Below are 20,028 nucleotides of genomic sequence, written 5' to 3' on the forward strand. Positions count from 1 at the left end.
GCAGAAGCTTGTGAGATGTGGTGGCCATGGTAACGAGTGTGGTTATTGCTCAAATGTGAAATATACTGCTGCAATAATATCACACTGAGCAGAGTGCCCTGAAACCCCTCAACCACAGCTGCACCAGTGAACACACTGCCCAGGCTGAACACAAACCACCAGGGAACTAGTCAACTTCAATGAAAACCCTAGTCATTCTGACAAGAGCAACAACTGCATGGGCATCTCGGAGGACACGATTGCAAATTTGAGCTCACTCTTACAGGAATATCATTACAAAACCTATTAGAAATGGAATTACACAAAATAAAATAAATGACCAATACTTAAAACTAAAGATGCACCAGTCGACCAGCCAAAAATAGAACCAGCAGGTTTTTTGTTTTGTTTTGGCCAATCTCTATTCCGGACTTGCACACAAACTGCATTGCCAATTATTTCCCAAAATGTAATTTGTGTGGATATATTACATATTATATATTATATATTAAGTATGCTCGAAATATAGTAAGAAAAATATAGCGATGCTCAAAAAACAGGTAGAAAAATGTAATGTAATGTAAATGTAAATATGAATATGAATTGGGGGTGGGGGTTTATATCAATGTATCTCTGAAGGGAACTGACTGTCTTCAGAAAAGTTTTGATGGCATTTTCTTTTCTCTTATCTCAGTATATCTCACTGCTGTTCCATAAGCGCCACCTACTGTCAGAGAGTGAATTTGCATCTTCATTCAGTCCTTCTGCTGTTTTTGTTTTGAGCAGGTGTGTCTTATGTAGCATAATTAATGGTTGCCTGTTATAGAGCAAATAAACAAGAAATAAATTTGCTTAAAGAAATAAAATAAAAAAAATCGGCACCCGGTATCGGTAAATTCGCTTGTAAAGAAATTGGAATCGGCCATGAAAAATCATGATCGGTGCATCACTACTTAAAACATTTCTACTGATTTGTTAAAAAAATTAGCACTCCCTATTCACAATTAAGTGACCATAGTTTCTGCTAAAATACCACAGTTACTACAGTACAGGTAGTACTGTAAAATCATTAAAAAATGTATATGCATCTCCATCAAACAGCATTTCTGTCATTGTTTAATTTCTTTTCATGGTGACAGAATATTTATGCAAATTTTTTTTCGTTTTCCCAATAAAAACTTTAAATAAAAAAACTAAACATCCTTAAAATAAATCACAAAACAACATAAAAAAAAAAAAAAAAAATGAGTGAGGTTAATGCTCAAAACACACACAAAAAACAACCTTTGAGGTAAGAAAAATAAACATAATTAAATATATTTTCTCCAAATAAAACAAAATTTGGCTAGGTAAATGTTTCAAGGCTGTTTTTTTTGCAGTGCACAGTTTTACTGTTCTAACAGTAACTGGAGTAACCATGGTACTCTTACGGAAAATATGGTCATCATTGTAAATTGTTGTAAGGGTCGGTGGACATTAAGATCATAAAACAAAACATATAATTATAATTCAAGAACACGCACCAAACTGTCAAGACCACCTCCAAGGAGATCCACAGCGCCCATCTGCATGGAAGACACCTGGGGCACGTTGACGGGGGGACCGAGGTCCAGATTAAGCAGGTCTCCCAAGAGGTCTCCCTGAGATGGAATAACTTGGGGTTGATCGATGGAAGCAGCTTGGCCAGTACTGACTGGACTCTCCCCGGTGTCGATACTGCAAAAGAATGATGATACACACTGAGATGTGTAACACTAAGTGAAACGAAGTGAACAAAAGGATGGGGCGGACAAGCCCTTTTTTCATTGTTTGATGGAGAGGACAACGCAGGTTCTGTGTGGCACTACTTACGATGAGTCCCCCATTGTTTTACTGGACTGAGACTGATTCAGAGAAAAACAAATAACAGGGATGCCAGACCTTTTGGCAAAGACTTACCATGACTTTGTGAATTTGAGTTGTGATTATTAGATTAAGGGTCATATTTACTAAACAGGAAAAGGAGGGACCGCAATCCCATAAAAGTGCAGATGGGAGTGGAAAGTTCTACGGGTGATCTACAGACAATGCACACATTAAAGAGCACAGAGGCAGCAGCTCATTTACATTATGACCAACGCAATCTACCGAGAGCAGTGCAAACTAGCGCAGGGTCACAAACCAGCAAAAAGTATCTTGGCAAATGATAAGTTTAGATGGCATCTTGCTCTGGCATTTCCAAATAAATGAACACATCCAAATAAATGAGTGGTGAAAATTCTCTCCACTTCTACCACGCACTCTCAGTTCTTTCCGGTTCCTCCTCCAACAGCAACTATCCCAGCCATATCAAGCACTAAATGGGTCAAGACATGCTTTTTTTAGGCGGTAAATAGTCTCAGCCTCAGACATCACGCCCACAGACCATTGGCTGAAAGTCTGATGCATAAAGTGCAGAAAATGGGCAACGCTTAAGGAGTTTCGAAGTGGTCATCTGGATTTTAGCGAGACGTGTGTCGAGTTCTTTAACAGTCCGCCTGGAAACGGAGCCGTTGTGACGCCAAACACACTCATGGAAGAAGAAATCTGTCATGTTTACAACTGTGACAATGAGCGCTTATCAGGATCAGCAAAACGCTGGATTTTCAAAAGCATGTGAAGTTCTGTTGCAGTAAACTTAAATCTTGAATGAATCATTTATTAGATATACAACAGTCTGTTATCAAAGGGACACAGACTTTACGTTTTCATGCCCTTAAACATGACCCAGAACAAAACTAACAGTGATTGGTGGCTTGACATGTCAAGTCAGATGGCCTCTTGGGCGGCGCTTGGCCAATGAAAGCTGTGACAAACTAGACCTTCTGCCATCATTCTGAAGGATGGCTACGCAAGACTAGGCGTTAAAAAAATGGCGCAAATGCCAGTAAACTGACTACCTCAAACGATAGTAAATCACACTGCATGATTTAAATACTCCTCCCATAAATTTTGCATCTGAAAGGGAAACTCTGTAGGAGTGCATATGCAATAAATTCAGCGGCTAAATAAATCAATAAAAGTGTCCACGCCTTCCATCATTAAATTTTCATTGCATGTCTTTAGTAAATCCCAACAGTAGTTGTTTAAAGCCAAAAGAAGGTTTGCGCTGGTGCAATCTGTTATTATTGGCCCAAAGACTTTTTAAACCATATTACAGAGCTCACACTTACAAAGAGCAATTTCTAGACAGCCAAAGAAATATTCAAGAGTTTTAGCTAGATCTTGATTTAGCTGTCTTAGTACCTGCCGTGCTGGATGGGCAGATGTTTACGGTGAATGCCGTGGCTTCCTTCCACAAAGGCAGTGGGGGGTTTGTGGTAGACGGAGGCCAGCGAGCCGATGTGGCAGATGAGCTCGTCCAACAGAGTGGGCTCAATCAGGTCCGTCTCCTCTGAGATCAGAGGCTTCTCAGACAGCACGACCTCTTTAGCGGTCACGGGGTCGGTGGACAGCAGACGCCAGTAGATGTAGCCACGATCACGCAAGTCAGGGTTATCAGAGTCCTGAGATGGAGAACGAGACCAGGTTGAAAGGAAACGTGACACTGACAGCCAGACACTGAGCTCCTTCTGAGATGCGACACTATGATGTGAAATTTGTGATGATGTGTAATGCAAATGTTTGAATAAACAGTTGGGAAATAAATCGCATGTGTATCGGTATATTAAATCCGTGCATTCAGTCTTAAAGTGACAGCAGCATCATATTCCTGTTACCGTCTGGTTCATTAATGTTAATTAATCAACAAAAGACAAAGAGAAGTAGATTTACTAGGATTAATCTATATTTAATTTATACAGTCAGGAATGCTGTATTTGTTCATCTCTAAGCTGTCCCTAACCAACTCTAAGAGAGAGAATGGAATATGTGGCACATGTTGCTTGCCAATAAATAAAGAGTTTTTAATTCAAGATACTTTCTCATCTCTTAATTGTTTTATACTTAAAATTCATTGTTGTGTTATTTATTTTGTTGATCTGTATCAGTGATCACATCGGTCAATACTGCTTCCAGTGATGGCTAATCGGCCCCAAAAGTCCTGATCGAAGCACACTTAATTGTAGAGTAACACTATGGTTTGTGATGCTCAAGCACATCTCACCTGAGTGGCCAGACTGAGCACTTGCTGAACCAGCTCTTGAGTCTCTGAAGGCTTCTTCAGGAACAGCTTCACTATGGCTGTCAGGAGAGTCAACTGGACCTGAAAGCAACAATGCAGTGGATACCTTAATAAGTCCCTTCTTTTAAAGAAACTATTTACTATAAAAAAAAAACTAAGCAAATCAAAGCACAAAACAAAAAACACACACAAATTGACATGGGAGGTATTCCAGAAAGCAAGGCTAACTTACCGTCACATATACCCTGAACTCTCGGTTGATTAACCCAAACCTGATAACCGGAGTATGTTTCACATCGCAAGCATCAACGGAGCATGAGTAGCACGTGTCATGTTGCTGCCCAAATCAATGAATGAGAGCGATTCACATCAGAATGGAAGCGTGATTGCCGATCCTCTCATTCATTAACATGGGCAGCGACAAAATATGCGCTGTTCAGTGTTCACACTCCGCTGACATCCGCTGGTTGTTTGAATCGAGATCGTGATCTTTTAATGATTAATCGTGCAGCTCTAATATACTGTATATAACATAATATTTTGCGCAATCTGTCACACCCACTGGAGCCTAATCAATAGGGCAAGTATGCACTGACTACCTATGAAGTAAACTAACCCTGGAATATAACCTGCTCCAGAGCAGGGAATGTTCAGAGAGTAAGTTGCTCTGGAGCAAGTAAGTCGTTATGGCTACTTACCCTTTTGGAACCGAAAGTTGGTTATACGCTTACTCGGAGTGAACCCGGGTATGTCACATAACCTGCTTTCTGGAATACACCCAATCTAAAACAATAACAATGTCAAACCTGAGTGCTTTCATCATGGAAGCCCTCGAGGAAACTCTCCAGGAGTTCATCAGCATTGTCGATACGCTCTGCATATTCGCCCACAATCCAGATCATGGCTGCTCGAGCGTCGGGCTCATCCAGAGAGTCCAGGTTTTCACACAGAGTGGCAATTATGCTTTCATATCTGTGCATATAACAGAGAGGTGATTCAGCAGGCGAGTGATTACATGCTCTTTCATTCTACATGGACCTATTTATTTATTTTAGACAAACTGATATACTCCGTTCCAAAACCCAGCGAGTCGTGTACACAGCACTTTAAGGATCACACGTGGACTTCTCGTGTTATGTTATCTAAATAATGCTGAGATACCTCATTTTAGTCTAATTCTAAGGCATGTATTCTTTACAGATAAGACAATCCCAGAATGCATTGCAACAAGCTCATGGAAAAAATAAAATCAAAGTAGTGGAGGGGACAAGAAAAACTGTAATTTCATTCAGTACTGAAAAGTATCAATAAAAATAGTTCAGATGAGAGTTATGAACTGACTTGTTGGGGTATTTGCGGAAGATGTCCCTGATGACCACAATGGCCTCTTGCACAACATAATTGACTTTGGTCTGGATGAGGTCCAGCAGGGTGCTAACACAACGCTCAGCTGATTGCTGTACACACAGATATAAGAGAAAACTCAGTCACAGCTATTAATGAGAAAACTCGTCAAAGCACTACAGCTCTTTGAACACAATATGCAATGAAAAACATTCTTATGCTTGATGTTAAGTAATCAAAAAACAAGCTAAAGAGCAGAGATTTAGCAGACATTTCTATAGAGACTAAAAAATAAAGTCAAATACAAATGTAGGTACTTAGGGATGAATAATGAGGCAAGACTAACCTCCACTTTGATGGCACAACGGCCGATGGCTCGAACGGCTTTCCGAACAAAATCTACATCCACCTCAGTGGCATACTCCTTCAGTTCAGCCAGTACCTAGAGAAATCAACATCATTTTTAGTGGATTTCTATAGAAACAGACAGTGAAAGGCTGAATGACCTCCACAAATGATAGAACAGGGAATCGGTAACTCACACAAGGCAATAAGTTCAGGGGGAAAAGTGTGAGAAGAGTCTAATATTATCGTCTAACAAACAAGAGATATTTACGGGGGAAAAGGCTAAATTACATGATATAAGTAAATGAAAAATCTGTTGTCAGATTCAGAGTAATCAAAGCTGTCATTTTATCCCAGGCAGCTCAATTACCTTAGGTATGGGTTTTAGTTAAACACAGTGACAAACAGTCACCGAATGGAAAGTGTAAGAGGCCATGTTCCTTTTATACACTTCTAAGCAATATGTAATAATTAGAGGGACGAATCGACGATTTGTTATAATTTGTTATCTTTGCAACACAAACTGTAACTGTAAAAGAGAAAATAAAAAGAGTACATATTTAGGTCTTTCATACTCGTACATAAAGGACTAAATTGCAGCCCATTTGCACATCAATTAATATTACAGTGTTATATAACATTCAGCTGAACATGTCATTTTTCATTTGAAGAAAAGTGCTGATACATTTTCCTGTTAATAAAATCTAAATCTCAGGGGAATGCTAGAAATGTCCTAGCTACATTTTTTTTGCTATCACAGGAAACGTAGGACTGTATAGATCTATGAAAGAGAGTGTGATTTCTACATTTACATATGTGACAGTGAAAATAATGATGCAATTAATTCATCTTTAATTAGAGTTGCAGAATAATCTATATTATTTGAACTTTTAAAGCCCTGGATAAGCTGACTGCCTCTGTCTACTAATGAGAAGCACTGACTACAAGTTGTGTCTCTGACTATAACGGATAACATTGATGTGCTACACTGTTTTCTTGTTGAATATCCTGCTCTCGGAAACATTATGCAAGTAAAACATAATGACTTGAAAAGCTAAGAGTTAAACATCTTTTGAAATACCTGGGCAATGTTGGCATGAGAGGCCAGGCGGATCATAATGTCCAGTTTCTCCAGCTTGACGTAGATGGGGTCATTGTACTTGACAAAGAACACTTTGATCTCTTGCTTCAAGATCTCAGGCCTGCAGGTAGAGAGATCACAGTCTTATTCTCAGTCAAAACATTCAGAATTGCCAAGCAAACAGACAAATGGACAATACTGCCATCTAGTGACTGCATTTAGTCATCTACGGCAGAGACTGAGTGGTTAGCACATTAAAGGGTTAGTTCACCCAAAAATTAAAATTCTGTCAGTAATTACTCACCCTCATGTTGTTCCAACCGCGTAAGACCTTCGTTCATCTTCGGAACACAAATTAAGCTATTTTTGATGAAATCTGAGCCATGTTTCACTCCTCCATAGGCTTCCAGTGTGACCGAAACTTGCTGGCCCAGAAAAGTTATTAAAGAGATCGTTAATATAGTCCAAGTGACTCCAGTGGCTCAATCTTAAGTATATCAAGCGACGAGAATACTTTTTGTGCGCAAAAACAAACAAAAATAACGACTTTATTCCACTATTCATTTCATTCAACGATGTTTTAATAACTATTCTGGGCCGGTGAGTTTCGGTCACACTGGAAGCCTATGGAGGAGTCAAAATTCTGTCAGATTTCATCAAAAATATCTTAATTTGTGTTCCGAAGATGAACGAAGGTCTTACGGGGTTGGAACAACATGAGGGTGAGTAATTACTGACAGAATTTTCATTTTTGGGTGAACTAACCCTTTAAAAACTCTTAAACTAGTTCCACAGAAAACAAAAAGGACTGAAAAATAAGGACAGCGGTCTAACCGTTTCTGCACAATAAGGTTAATGTTCCTGAGGGCCACATATTGGACCTCTGGTTCCCCAGACAACAGCGTGACCAGGGGAGGAGAGAGCTTCTTCAGAAGAGTGTTGTAGTAATCCGAGTCTTTGGGCAGGAGCTCCAGAAACTTCATCAGTACCTTCACCGCCGACAGCACCACAGCCGAGTTAGCATGAGAGAGACGTGGAGTCACACGCTCACAGATACTAAAAGAGACAGGAAGAGGCAGAGACACTACAGGTGAATAGGTTAACATTTTTAACTAGCAGATATCACCATGAAACTTTCCCTACATTAAGATGAGAAAAAAAATGTATTACAAGTCTTCTGTAATTTAATGTTTAAATATGCAAATTAGGCAATATCTAATTAAATATGCGCTAATTTGCATATATATTTAAAAAAAAAAAACGAAATCTGAGTATTGGATAAAGCCAGGTTACAAAATATTCATTGTGTTCACATATTAGATGGGAAAAAAAATTACAGAGGGATTTATGGATATCTACTTTTGTTATCCTGTAAATCAAAATATACTGTCAATAATAGCCTTAAAAAAATGCCATGTTTTTGGGAATAAAATGTTATATAAATCAGGCTAGGAATAATATATTTACAAATCCCTCTGTAAATGTCTTCATAATATAACTAGGTACAAGACTGGAAAGTTTGGTGTATATAGGTGCTGCTGAAGTGGAGATTTCGGACGGAGTATGAGAGAAAAGTCATTTTGAGAAAACGGGCTTTAAAGATTTATCATCAGCCAATGAGATTGCGCATTCAGACCTTTTACTTTCACGATTGGTTGCTGATAAAAAGGAAATTATCATATTTGGATCCGACAGCATTGTACAGGAGAGAGAGAGCTTTCCAGCGGTGCATGTGATGACAGGGAGCAGAATGTTGATTAAGAACGCCAACTTTTGTTGAATTTATGAGAAATCTACAGACGCAAACAGACAAAGTGTAGTAAGATAAAGACCTAAATGTGTATTTCGGACTTTTTTCACCACGTTATTGAAGACAAATATCCAAAAATCTCAAAATTGACCAGTAAAAAAAAATGTTTTTGCCTGCCGTGTCTTGCCTTGAGAGTGTTTTCAACTGTATTATTCCTGGTTTTTCAATTTTGTATTTGGAATAGGTTGATTATAAAATTTGTCATTAACAATTTAAATCTTCCCTGTAACATTAGTATGTTTTTCTTAGTGGGCAACACACAGCGAAAAGTAATATAACGTATTGAGTCCATCAAGGTTCTGTCCCGAGTCCTTCTTTATTTAGTCTTAATGTTACTTTCATTTGATATGATCAGAAATCACATAATATATTTTATTCCTCCACTGGTAAAAGAACAATTGCACATTTCACAAAGCTATTTCAGCCGTACTGACTACTAAAAACGGAAAGGTTTTTCTTTCGCGTTTTTCGCGTACAGACCACAATGCTGTCAAAACGATCCCCGTTCACACGGAAAACGACTGTATTATGCATTCTAGGCCAGTAGTTGGCGATGTCACTTTGTAAAGAAACACTACGCGCCTATAGAGTGAACAAGAAAATACACATGCGCGTGATGTCACTGTTTTCATAAATTCACATTTTCTTGTAGTTTACATGGAAATGTTAACTGTATAATTTTCAAAAACGTGTATTCTGAAATCAGTTTTCAAAAGTTTGCATTTTCAGGCCCTCAAAACTCCATTGGTGTGTAAATGAACGGCCAAAACAGAAAGGTTTTTCATATTTAGTTGACAATGGTGTCGTGTAAACGTCCCCTAAATTAAACCCTGCATTAAAAAAAAAAAAAAAAAAAAAATCTGGAAAGACCTTGATTTGAATTTCTCCTGTTTAATCTTCCTATGAAAATATTGCGAAATCTATGCAGCAATTCATATTTCATAAGAACTTTGTATGGCTTGTATTGCACAATTTTGCATGCTGCTATTTAAATCACATATGAATTCTATGAATGGAATCAAAGTGTTAGACCGAAATAGAAAAGGCAAGTCTCCATTTCCTCTCAGAGGTTTATCCCCCAACAAATCTGTTTATCTCTTAATAACAGTCTGAAAAGGAAAAGGAATACCATGTGAATAAAACGTCACATATCATCTTAAAATTGAGGAAATTAAATCAATAGTAACATGCAGCTCACTCTGAAGCAGTACTAATTAATTTTATTGCTGTTCTACTCTCAAACTAAAAATAAATAATAATGTTATCATATTCCTCGTGTATATAATTAATCTTCTTCAACTGACAATCCAAGTACAACAATCAGTTGTTGACATTTACCAGGTAGAAAAGGCCTGAACGTAACCTGTCAGAGCAGACAGCACAGGTTTTTTACAGCCTCTAATCAACGAGTTTAAAAAAAAAAGCTAATTCATAGCAAAAGGAGAGAAAGAAAACTTGGCTGTAATGTAATTAACTGCTCCAGACCTTTAAAAACAGATGTTGGTTGCCACATTCACTTCTAAACTGGGGTAATAAAGTCTAAACATATTTGTTTACCTGGGCATTCTCCAACTAAGCACTGGGCACTGTATTATTTTTTCCTTATTTATTATTATTTCTAAAATGCTAAAATAATTCCTTTCAATTTATCATTTATTCAACTGTTTTCGTTCACTTAAGACCAGAGGTGTCAAGTAACGAAGTACAAATACTTCGTTACCTTACTTAAGTAGAAATTTGGGGTATCTATACTTTACTGGAGTAATTAATTTTCTGACGACTTTTTACTTCTACTCCTTACATTTTCACGCAATTATCTGTACTTTCTACTCCCTACATTTTAAAAGTAGCCTCGTTACTCCTATTTAATTTTGGCTTGTTTTCATTCCGACTTGTCGTCGTTAAAAAAAAATTAAAATTTGGCCAATTACACAAACGGTTTAGATCTGAGTCCCGCCTCCTGAATACACATCGCTAAACTGATTGGCGTTGTGGTGTCTTTCTAACTTGTGAGAGGCTGTAGTCACATTTGGTTGTTTGCCAAAACTCCTCCGAAGGAAACCTAGATGCGGTAAGCGAGGGAGAAATCGGGGCAAATCGCGTCAAATCATTCAGAGAGAGAGAGAGAGAGAGAGAGAGAGATTTTTTTCGAATCTCTCAAATCAGATCAAATCTTTCAAATCTGAATTTTTTTGGAAACTTAATTCACTCTCCTTAATCTCATACACCTGTAGAGATGAAGAAACCTATGAGGATCGTTATTCCCTCACCTCTGGGCCTCACGCTCGTCTTTGGGGTTGTAGTTGGAGAGGCAGTCCAGGATGAAGATCTGGCCCCACTCAGTGCACTCGTTGAGGGCCGTCAGGAGCTTATTGATGTTCTGGGGATTGAGGTCCAGGAGGTTGCTGTTGGGGTGAGACTCGCTGATCTCAGACAGAGCAGCCACTGCATTTGCCACAACCTACGAGAAATTCAGATGTAAGTAAAGTACTGTGAATGTGGAGGTATGCATTTAGGGCTGTGCAATGTCTATTGTCTACGCTAATATTGTGATTGCTGTTTTAACAATGTGCAATCTGACATTATCGATTATGTTCCTCATTTTACAAAAACACACCAAAAGTGTGACCTTTTGGTGTGTTTTTGTAAAATGAGGAACATGCTCAATAATGTCAGATTGCACATTGTTAAACAACAATCACACACTACAGGATGTAGTGTAGTAGGTAAGATTAAGTGTGTTTGCACATTTAGAGTGCACGCTTTCACTGCGTGATTTAGTCTATAATGCATTTAGAATGCACCCAATATTCAATATAAGGGGGCAAAAATACCTCTGTATGTCTTATATATTTATATAATTTAATATAGTTAATTAATATCACACGGAGAGTGCCGTTTCAGTAACGGGGTAATCTAACTAATTACTTTTCCCGTCGTTACAACGCCGTTAACATTACTGGACGTTAAATGTGGTGCGTTACTATGCATTGATTGAATAAACTGTGTAATCCGAACGCACCCCTGGCTCGCACAGCTAGTGAGGAGGTGGGTTAATAACGAGGTAAGCGATTATGATTGGCTAAGGCAGTGTCATGTGTTTCATGGTAGCCAATCAGAGCCAGTGTTTTTACACACATGCCAGCACACGCGCCACACACACATACACCAGCTAAACAGAGATTCGATGAAGCAGCAGAGATGGCCAGTTAGGAGCAATCCTGACTGAAAGGTTGGCGGGCGCGATCGAAAAGTTGCAAAGTGTTTACGTGTGTGTGTGTGTGTGTGTGTGTGTGTGTGTGTGTGTGTGTGTGTGTGTGTGTGTGTGTGTGTGTGTGTGTGAGAGAGAGAGAGAAATAGAAAGAGAGGCGCGGGCGCGATCGAAAAGTCGTAAAGTGTTTACATTTGTGTGCGTGTGTGTGTGTGTGAGGCGCGGACGCGATCGAACAGTGGAAACATAAAAACATTCAATTCATTCAGGTACAATTACCAAACATATCTCAAGGTCTTTTTGTCTTTTTATTAATTTAATTAATAAACTAATTATATAAAATATATAAAATGTTATATCTGTCGATGTGCAATAAATATCTAAAGTTATGTACAAACACCTGTCTGTTCTACTCATTTCAACTGACTTGTGAAAACTGCTCAAAAAAATCCAAATTCTTTGACATATAGCAATTTTTTTTTTTTTACAGTAAAATAGTTACTTTCCCTGGTAACGAGTTGCTTTTATTATAGAGTAATTCAGTTACTAACTCAGTTACTTTTTGGAAAAAGTAGTGAGTAACTATAACTAATTACTTTTTTAAAGTAACGTTCCCAACACTGCAGTTTAGACACAATATTGCCTGTTTTTGCTCTATTTTGCCATAGAAAATAGTTCCAAACAAAGCCACAGGAAAGAATGAACGAATCGTTTAAATGAATGATTCAATGAGTCACTCATTGAGACAGACAAATGCTTTGTACCTGAATGAATCAGCCGTTTGAATGAAATGGTTGAAACTCAATGACTCACTCATTAACAGTGACTTTCTGCCACCTACCTGCAGTTTTAATTTCACATTTTAAATCAGTTCAAATTATCAATATTCAACGTTTTTAAAACATTTATGAATTTGTTACTGCAGTTTAAATGCATCCATGTCCCTCTGAGCTGCATCAAACAGTCTGTGTAAATACATCTATGTGCCACTTCAGAGGCAGCTTTTGTGTTTCCTCTGCAGTGTAAAGATGAATTTAGTTGATAATGACTTCATTTGATTGGTAGCAGCCCCTACTGTGTCTTATTATTCTAACTGAATCTATTGATTAAATGTAAGAATTTGACACAAACGATGATGCACACATTTAAATAGGTTAAAAATGGCTTTATAAAAGTAAAAAAATCAATTTAAACTTATTGGAAAAGATAATTTCTGTCACTGCTGTGAACTGACCACCACAGAGAATATGAAGAATATCAGCTGTTCACAGCAGGTACCAACACAATAACACACAAAGCAAAATATCGTCTAATTATCATTATCGATTAAATCCAAGAAGATGCTGAGATAAATTTTCTTGTCAATATCGCACACCCCTACATGCATTCAGTGAAATTAGATCAAAAGTGTCTAACCATGGGGTTGGAGTCAGCGATCAGGTCCCTGAGAGAATCCAGGAAGCCCTGGTCCTCCACCATCTGGGCGTTGATGTCATGAAGTTTGGCCACACACACTGCGGCGGTCTTCCTCACATAGGGGTCTTCATCCTTCAGACACTTTCGCAGAGGCTCGCACAAGTACTCAGTGATCTTATCCACACGAATACAGCCCATTGTACGCACGGCCAGAGCTCGGATCAGTGGGTTTGGATCCTCGCAGTCCTAAAAAGAGAAAGAACGACTTCAGACAATCTGGTGGAATTTCACAAACACTGATATCTGATCAGATTGATCCAAAAGTCTTACCTTTACAAAGCTGTTAACGGCCATGATGGCCATGTCAGGTTGACTCTTGGCATAGTTCATAAGGTACAGGTAAACCAGTTTCTTCAGTTCCAGGTTATCGGTCTGCATGCAGTTTACCACATCTGGAAACAAGGAACTAAAGAAGCAGTGAAAAGATGTTAGCTTAATTGATAATGTGGGAAGTGAGAGTCCATCTTTGATTGTGCAATGGTGATAAATGAGCCGAAGCACCTGACATCCTTGCCCACTGTCATGGCAGCAATGACTTTTTTCACTGCCTCTTTCCTCTTCTCCTTCTTCTCATTGTTTAGCTCAGCCTTCAGCTCAAAGATTTCACCTGAAACAGAGAGTAACATGATTAGTGGTCATCTCATCTGAGGTTTTCAAAGGCTGATGTGGATACAACTTCAATAGAACACAACAGAAGCATTAAAGTTATCCGATTATGCTTTTTTCCCCCGAATATTACCTTTCATGTAGTGTGTTATATAGCTGTTTGTGAATCTAAAAGGTCTGTGAAATGTTAAATATCAAAGTGCATGAGTTCTTCTGAACTGAGTCGATGGTAATTCGAACCTACGTAGGTTTTTTTTAACTAATTTGCATAATGCCAGTCATCCATGATGAGGACTCGGGCACGAATTGATACGGTAAAACCGATGCCATCATTACTGTTGGCATCACTGTGCTGAGGAAGCCTCCGAAGCTGAAATTCAGATATGGTAATGGACGTTTTATTTCTGACACACGATGTAGGAGGTAGAGCAATCACAACAGACTGGGCCATCCGACCAATCAGAGAAGAGTAGGCTTTCATAAAGAAGGGCTTCAGAGAGATCGAATCCTTGATCGAACCATTTCAGACACTGTGAGAAAATAAGTGATTCTGCAATGTATATTATGAGAAAATATAAGTGTTTTTTGACCTTGGATGCATGTAAACCTAAGTAATATTTATTTGACACTTTATTTAGTCAGAGTGAACGCAAAAACATTTGATTTATGTTTTTAAAATAGCAACATTTTCCCTTTTAAATTATTTAACAAATTTAAATTAATCACTAGATTGTTCTTGATACATACAAATCAAATCGATTTTCTGTTTATCAAAATGATTTTACATTGTTACTTAATACCCCAAAAATCACCTGAAAACTCAATACTTCATATACATTCAAATAAAATATGATCTAGAAACATTCGCTATCATACATTTCACATTGTTACCATATGGTATCCACATTCAAATCTGTATCAATGTTACTTGTACGCAAGGTAATTGCATGGGGTATGGCGTACTTTTCGCCCCGTGAGTGCCAGTGTGCAAACTGGAAAGATCAAGGAACTGTGCGTGTGTCCACTTCTTGTTCTGTAGGTCTTTGACAGAAACGAGTGCACATTCACAGAGGCGTCGTGCTCATTCAAACCGAGGGAGCACGAGCCTCTTCATATTTTTGAGCCAAATGGATTTTTAATACAACTTCCACAAAAAAAAAAAATTATAATAATATTTTAACATTTAATAATTAAGTTCCATGATTATTGTAGGTACAAAATAAATAGTGCCCCAAAGTCGTCGCCTTTTGAAGCCAAAATGTGTAATTTAGCCAAGGACTGTCATTTTGACCAAGAAGTTTTTGTGTGCCGGGAAATTATTGAATTGTCAAACACACAACAGTTTTAGCATTTTATGAGGTATGTATTAAGCTTATATATCAATTAAACTTCAACATTTTGGAAGAATGGTGTATTAGAGAATCTGTTTCCAAATATGGTGCATTTAAAAAGATTACAGAGAACAGCCTTTGATTCACAAAATGCGCAAACACAAAGATATCGTGTAGTTTAGCCTTGACGTGTCCAATGCTGATGGGTTAAAATTAATTTGTTTCTATAAACTACATTATACGTGGAGGACTGATATGATATGACATGCTAATATTTGTAATATTCTGGAACAGCAAAAGTACACATTAATAATGTATGTTTTTACTTCATAATTATTACAGTGATAGTTTAAGTAAAGTTTTATTATACATCATTATTTTGGGGGTTTTCCCACGAAAAAAAAAGACCATCAAAAAGTCAGTTCTGCTGTTTTCTACACACGAAATTAAGGGCAATCACTGGCAGTCGAGTTCAGTTGCAATTTTGCTTGGTTCATAGTAAAAAAGGGTTTTGAATCTGGTCCTTATGCATAGTTGCATACTACAAAATTACACCGCTAACGTTAGACTATATCATGTCTCACAATCTTAAATCTAAAAAAACATTTATAAATATATCAAACTGTGAGAAAACTGTTTGGGGGTTAAAAATAATTTCATTTTAAATCATATGACCATCCCATAGCTGAAATTAACATATTTAAGCAGATTTTAAATGTACTTGCCTTTTTTGTTGGTGGTAAAATACTTGGAGTCAGTCATTCTGACAGCTTCTCAGATCTGGTGAGAAGGGAATCAATTACAGTAAACATAAAGAACATTGACAGATAAACCTTTTAACAATACATTAAATCAACAATAATATAATCTCAAAATATATTTGACTGCCAACTGGCCATTTTCATTAACGGTCATGAAATTAGAAAACAGATACAAATTTGAAACATGTCTGCAATTGCCATTTTTTCACAGGAAATCATCAGGAACAGTTAGACCATTTGCTACATGAACAGACAGCAACATAGTAACATAACCACAGTAACAAGACGTTACATAATAAAACATATATGTCAGAAATAATATTTGCACAAGCACCTCACAACTCTAATGATTTTTAAGTTTATTAATTGGGCGTGACCCAAAATGATCCAGCTATGCTAAGCTAGTGAAAACCATGGAAGCAGGATTTTATCGACTCAAATACAGGAACCTGTCCTGTCTAAATTATAATGCAAACAATTGATGAAAACACAAAAATATATACGCACAAAGGGATGTAAGAATCGAAGCGATTAATATTTGGTTATTTTTGGAGCTCTTCCCGGCGGGGAGATGGAAGATGCGGTTTCTGCCACAGCTTGGTCGGACGCTGGAAGATGGAGCGCACCCGGAAAAACAAAATGAAGAGCGGAACCAACAAACAAGAAGCATGTGTGAGATCGGAGCCACACAGACGTTACACCAACCATCTCTGTTGAGATCGTTGAGATATCTTTTTACAGTATGTGGTTATCATTCACCATGGATTTTATACAACCCCGGCGAGATTAACATTACATCAGTTCACATTCTGCAGGAGATAATATCACATCAAATGTTATTTGTCTCACACTGCGTGGAAACCAATCAGCTTGATTCCAAAATATTTGGATCTAACTTACATGACCCCAAATCCTTTTCAAATAGTAGTCCTTTTTTGTTACATTTTTGTTTAATTTAGTTATTTGAACACATTTATAAGAGAACATAAGTTTGATTGGATTGTAAAGTATGCATATTATGCTTGTGCGTGAATCTTGTTCATTAATAAGAAAATATTCACAATCGGTCACGTTTCATTGTTTCTAATTGCTCGGTACATTTTGTCTTGTGTAATAAAGAATGACATGCAGACTGTGAGAATGAACAATCCAAGCAACTGAATTATCCAGACAGCAACATAGTGTCGGCCCAGGTCCTGGCCACATCTGGTACGTGTGGATTCAACGTGGGCCGGATCTGGGCCGACACTATGTTGCTGTCTGGATAATTCAGTATATCATTTTAAAAGTACATCTTGACGGGTCATACTAGGCTTCCATTGATTATTCAGATGTGTGTACTGTTTTTGTCTGGTAACCCTTCCTTGGTACTAAACAGTTGATGGACCCTATTGACTTCCATGGTATTTTTTTCAACCATCAACTGTCTGGTTAGCGACATTCTTCAAAATATCTTCCTTTTTTTCAGCAGAAGAAAGAAATTCATACAGGTTTGATACAACTTGAGGGTGAGTAAATGATGACAGCATTTTAATTTTTAAGTGAACTATAGCCTTTAAGTAAACAGCTTTCCAGAAAAAGAAGCTGTGGTGGCGGCAAACAATTTTCTATTACTGAATAAGAGACAAACATGTATCAATTGTCTTAAAAGATTATTTATTCCCTTGCAAGGAAAGGTCAGCAATCATACAGTCATACAAAGTGGCTGCAGAGTGTGACAATGAGAGGAGGCCATCCTTCTTTATTGTCCTGGCTCCCCCAAACAATTTTTCTCGAGGCTAAATGAAGAAATGTCTCAGCCATTACTAACACATTGTTTAGATGCCTATCATATAATACCCTTGAACAGAGTCACACATTAACTTTTTGTCAGGTCACAAGGTCAAACATTCATGTATCAACACACACATTCATTCAATAGGGTTAATAACAGTTCTTTCTTCTAATAATGTGGTATAGTATCATGGGACTCCACATGCAATCCTCATGCATTTCATTACCTTAGTCTAATTACAATCATGTTTCCAAGATTATATTAATATAAGAAAACGCAAACATATAGAACATATAACATTTCTTCCACAGAAGCGTTATTGGCCTTGGATTGCATGGATTGTGCATTATCATGCAACTCACATCCTCAGATGGTGGAAAAACTGTCTTTTCAGACAAAACTGGATTTGTGAAAACTTTCACCAGTTTATTTTGCTCTTTCATGAGTCTTAATACATGCATACTGTAAAATAGTAATCTATAAAAGGCTTATAATTTATAAAACTGACCCCCTAGACAAGTCATATTTGGTTCAAACAGACTGTTCTTATTTGTGAAGTATTTGCTCAGAGGGAGGCCGACCATCAAAGGAATGCCTGTATGGAGACAAAAGATTGTTTTTGGAGGCTAATTGCTGTAAACCGTCAGCCATCAATGCCTTTTTTGTGTATGTATGGAGACAAAATAATGTTTTTGAGTCTGATTGCTGTCTCTTGACTGGCCATCAGAGTATCTGTGTATGTATGGAGACCAAAAGAATGTTTTTGGAGATAGAAAAGGTTTTGTGTGATTTAGCTAATGATATCACTGAAACTTGTATTCACGGTTTGATGCCATTTGCTGTAAAATAACGGTAATCTACTGGCAGCTGTGGTTGCCAGCAATGTACTGTTAATTTACAGCCCTTTACCGTTAATTTACAGCTCTCCTTTTTTACAGTATGTTACCGTAAAAATACCATGGAAAGTATCATTTGGGAAACCGATTGCAACAGTTTGAGTTCAAAAACTAGTATTTACACTGATAGTACTGTGAACTTGCTTCATTTGAGTCCACTGAAAATATCTCTTAATATTAATCTGCAAACACCTAATGTGTAATAGTGAATTCATTAAAAACATGACTTTAACTAAAATCTTTGCAGTTATTTAGCGAACAATAGCACGCATGTATGTGCTAAAGTACTTAGCAAGGAGACTGTCACTGCATCAGCAACTACACAGTTACAGCTTTTAAATAAAGCAACCGGCAGCATAACATCAGTGTTTCTTTGCTCATCTTTGACTGAATCACAGGCTCCACTCTCCAGCACAGTGGTGACCCACAAAATAAATTAATTTAACAAACAGATCTCTCCATCATTTCAGTTTAATATTTACTCTCCTTATCAGTTATTGACTTCGCATAACTTTTTTCTATGAACTTTTAGTAATATTTCAGTGAAATGAACCTCTTTCGTTTAATAAATCTGACTGTTACATTTTACAGTATATTACTGTTTTTTACTGGTCAAAAGTTTGGACACATTACTATTTTTAATGTTTTTGAAAGAAGTGTGTTATGCTCATCAAGCCTGCATTTGATCAAACTAGCAGGTATTACTGTGAAATATTATTATAATTTAAAATAATGGAAGGTCTTTTTCATTCAAATAATGGATTTGTGAAGAACCTGTAGAAGAACCTGAAGAACATGTTTCTGTTTCTTTTTGTATTCGTAATCGTATATAAGTTTATGTATTTAGTTTGAATAAACTTAAAACCCATCTGAGGTGCATTACACCTTTCTATCTTCATTTTTTATTTCACATTTGAAATACTGAGGTTTTTGTAAAAGATGTTTGTCTTCGTTTTTATATGTCAGTTCTGCAAATTCATTTGTGAAATGATGGTGTTTGTCTTCATTCACTTCCATTGGATCTAGGTTAATTAAATTACAGCTGCTATCTATTTATGAAATTAGGTTTACGGTCATTAAGTGGCTTACATTAGCTATATGGTAATATATTATATTTCGACAAACAATTTTGTCCAAAAAGTAATGAAAATTAACTTATTTTGAGCAGATTTTGCATACAAGTCGAATCCATCGTGATTCATGAAACAAGTTAACTGAATAAATTCGCTGTGTTTATCAGACTATTTTTATTGGGAGAATATCTATATCTATT

The 20,028-nt window shown here is 37.2% G+C and overlaps 1 protein-coding gene across 1 annotated transcript in view; it reads right to left on the bottom strand.

Annotated features, from left to right (window-relative positions):
• The window catches only part of ap2b1 (adaptor related protein complex 2 subunit beta 1), a 49,316-nt gene extending 32,585 nt beyond the window's left edge, over positions 1–16,731 (bottom strand). The window contains exons 1-14 of the mRNA XM_084414290.1: positions 16,593–16,731; positions 16,050–16,104; positions 13,889–13,994; positions 13,658–13,793; positions 13,328–13,573; positions 10,971–11,161; positions 7,725–7,946; positions 6,891–7,011; positions 5,811–5,906; positions 5,462–5,577; positions 4,927–5,092; positions 4,103–4,201; positions 3,244–3,503; positions 1,503–1,695 (exon numbers count right to left, since the gene is read on the bottom strand). Coding sequence (XP_084270416.1) covers positions 1,503–1,695; positions 3,244–3,503; positions 4,103–4,201; positions 4,927–5,092; positions 5,462–5,577; positions 5,811–5,906; positions 6,891–7,011; positions 7,725–7,946; positions 10,971–11,161; positions 13,328–13,573; positions 13,658–13,793; positions 13,889–13,994; positions 16,050–16,086 — 1,989 coding nt within the window. The 5' untranslated portion in view covers positions 16,087–16,104; positions 16,593–16,731. The remainder of the gene's footprint in view (positions 1–1,502; positions 1,696–3,243; positions 3,504–4,102; positions 4,202–4,926; positions 5,093–5,461; positions 5,578–5,810; positions 5,907–6,890; positions 7,012–7,724; positions 7,947–10,970; positions 11,162–13,327; positions 13,574–13,657; positions 13,794–13,888; positions 13,995–16,049; positions 16,105–16,592) is intronic.
• Positions 16,732–20,028: the final 3,297 nt, after the last annotated feature.

The sequence above is a fragment of the Rutilus rutilus genome, assembly GCF_951802725.1.
Source record: "Rutilus rutilus genome assembly, chromosome: 7".
Taxonomy (NCBI): domain Eukaryota; kingdom Metazoa; phylum Chordata; class Actinopteri; order Cypriniformes; family Leuciscidae; genus Rutilus; species Rutilus rutilus.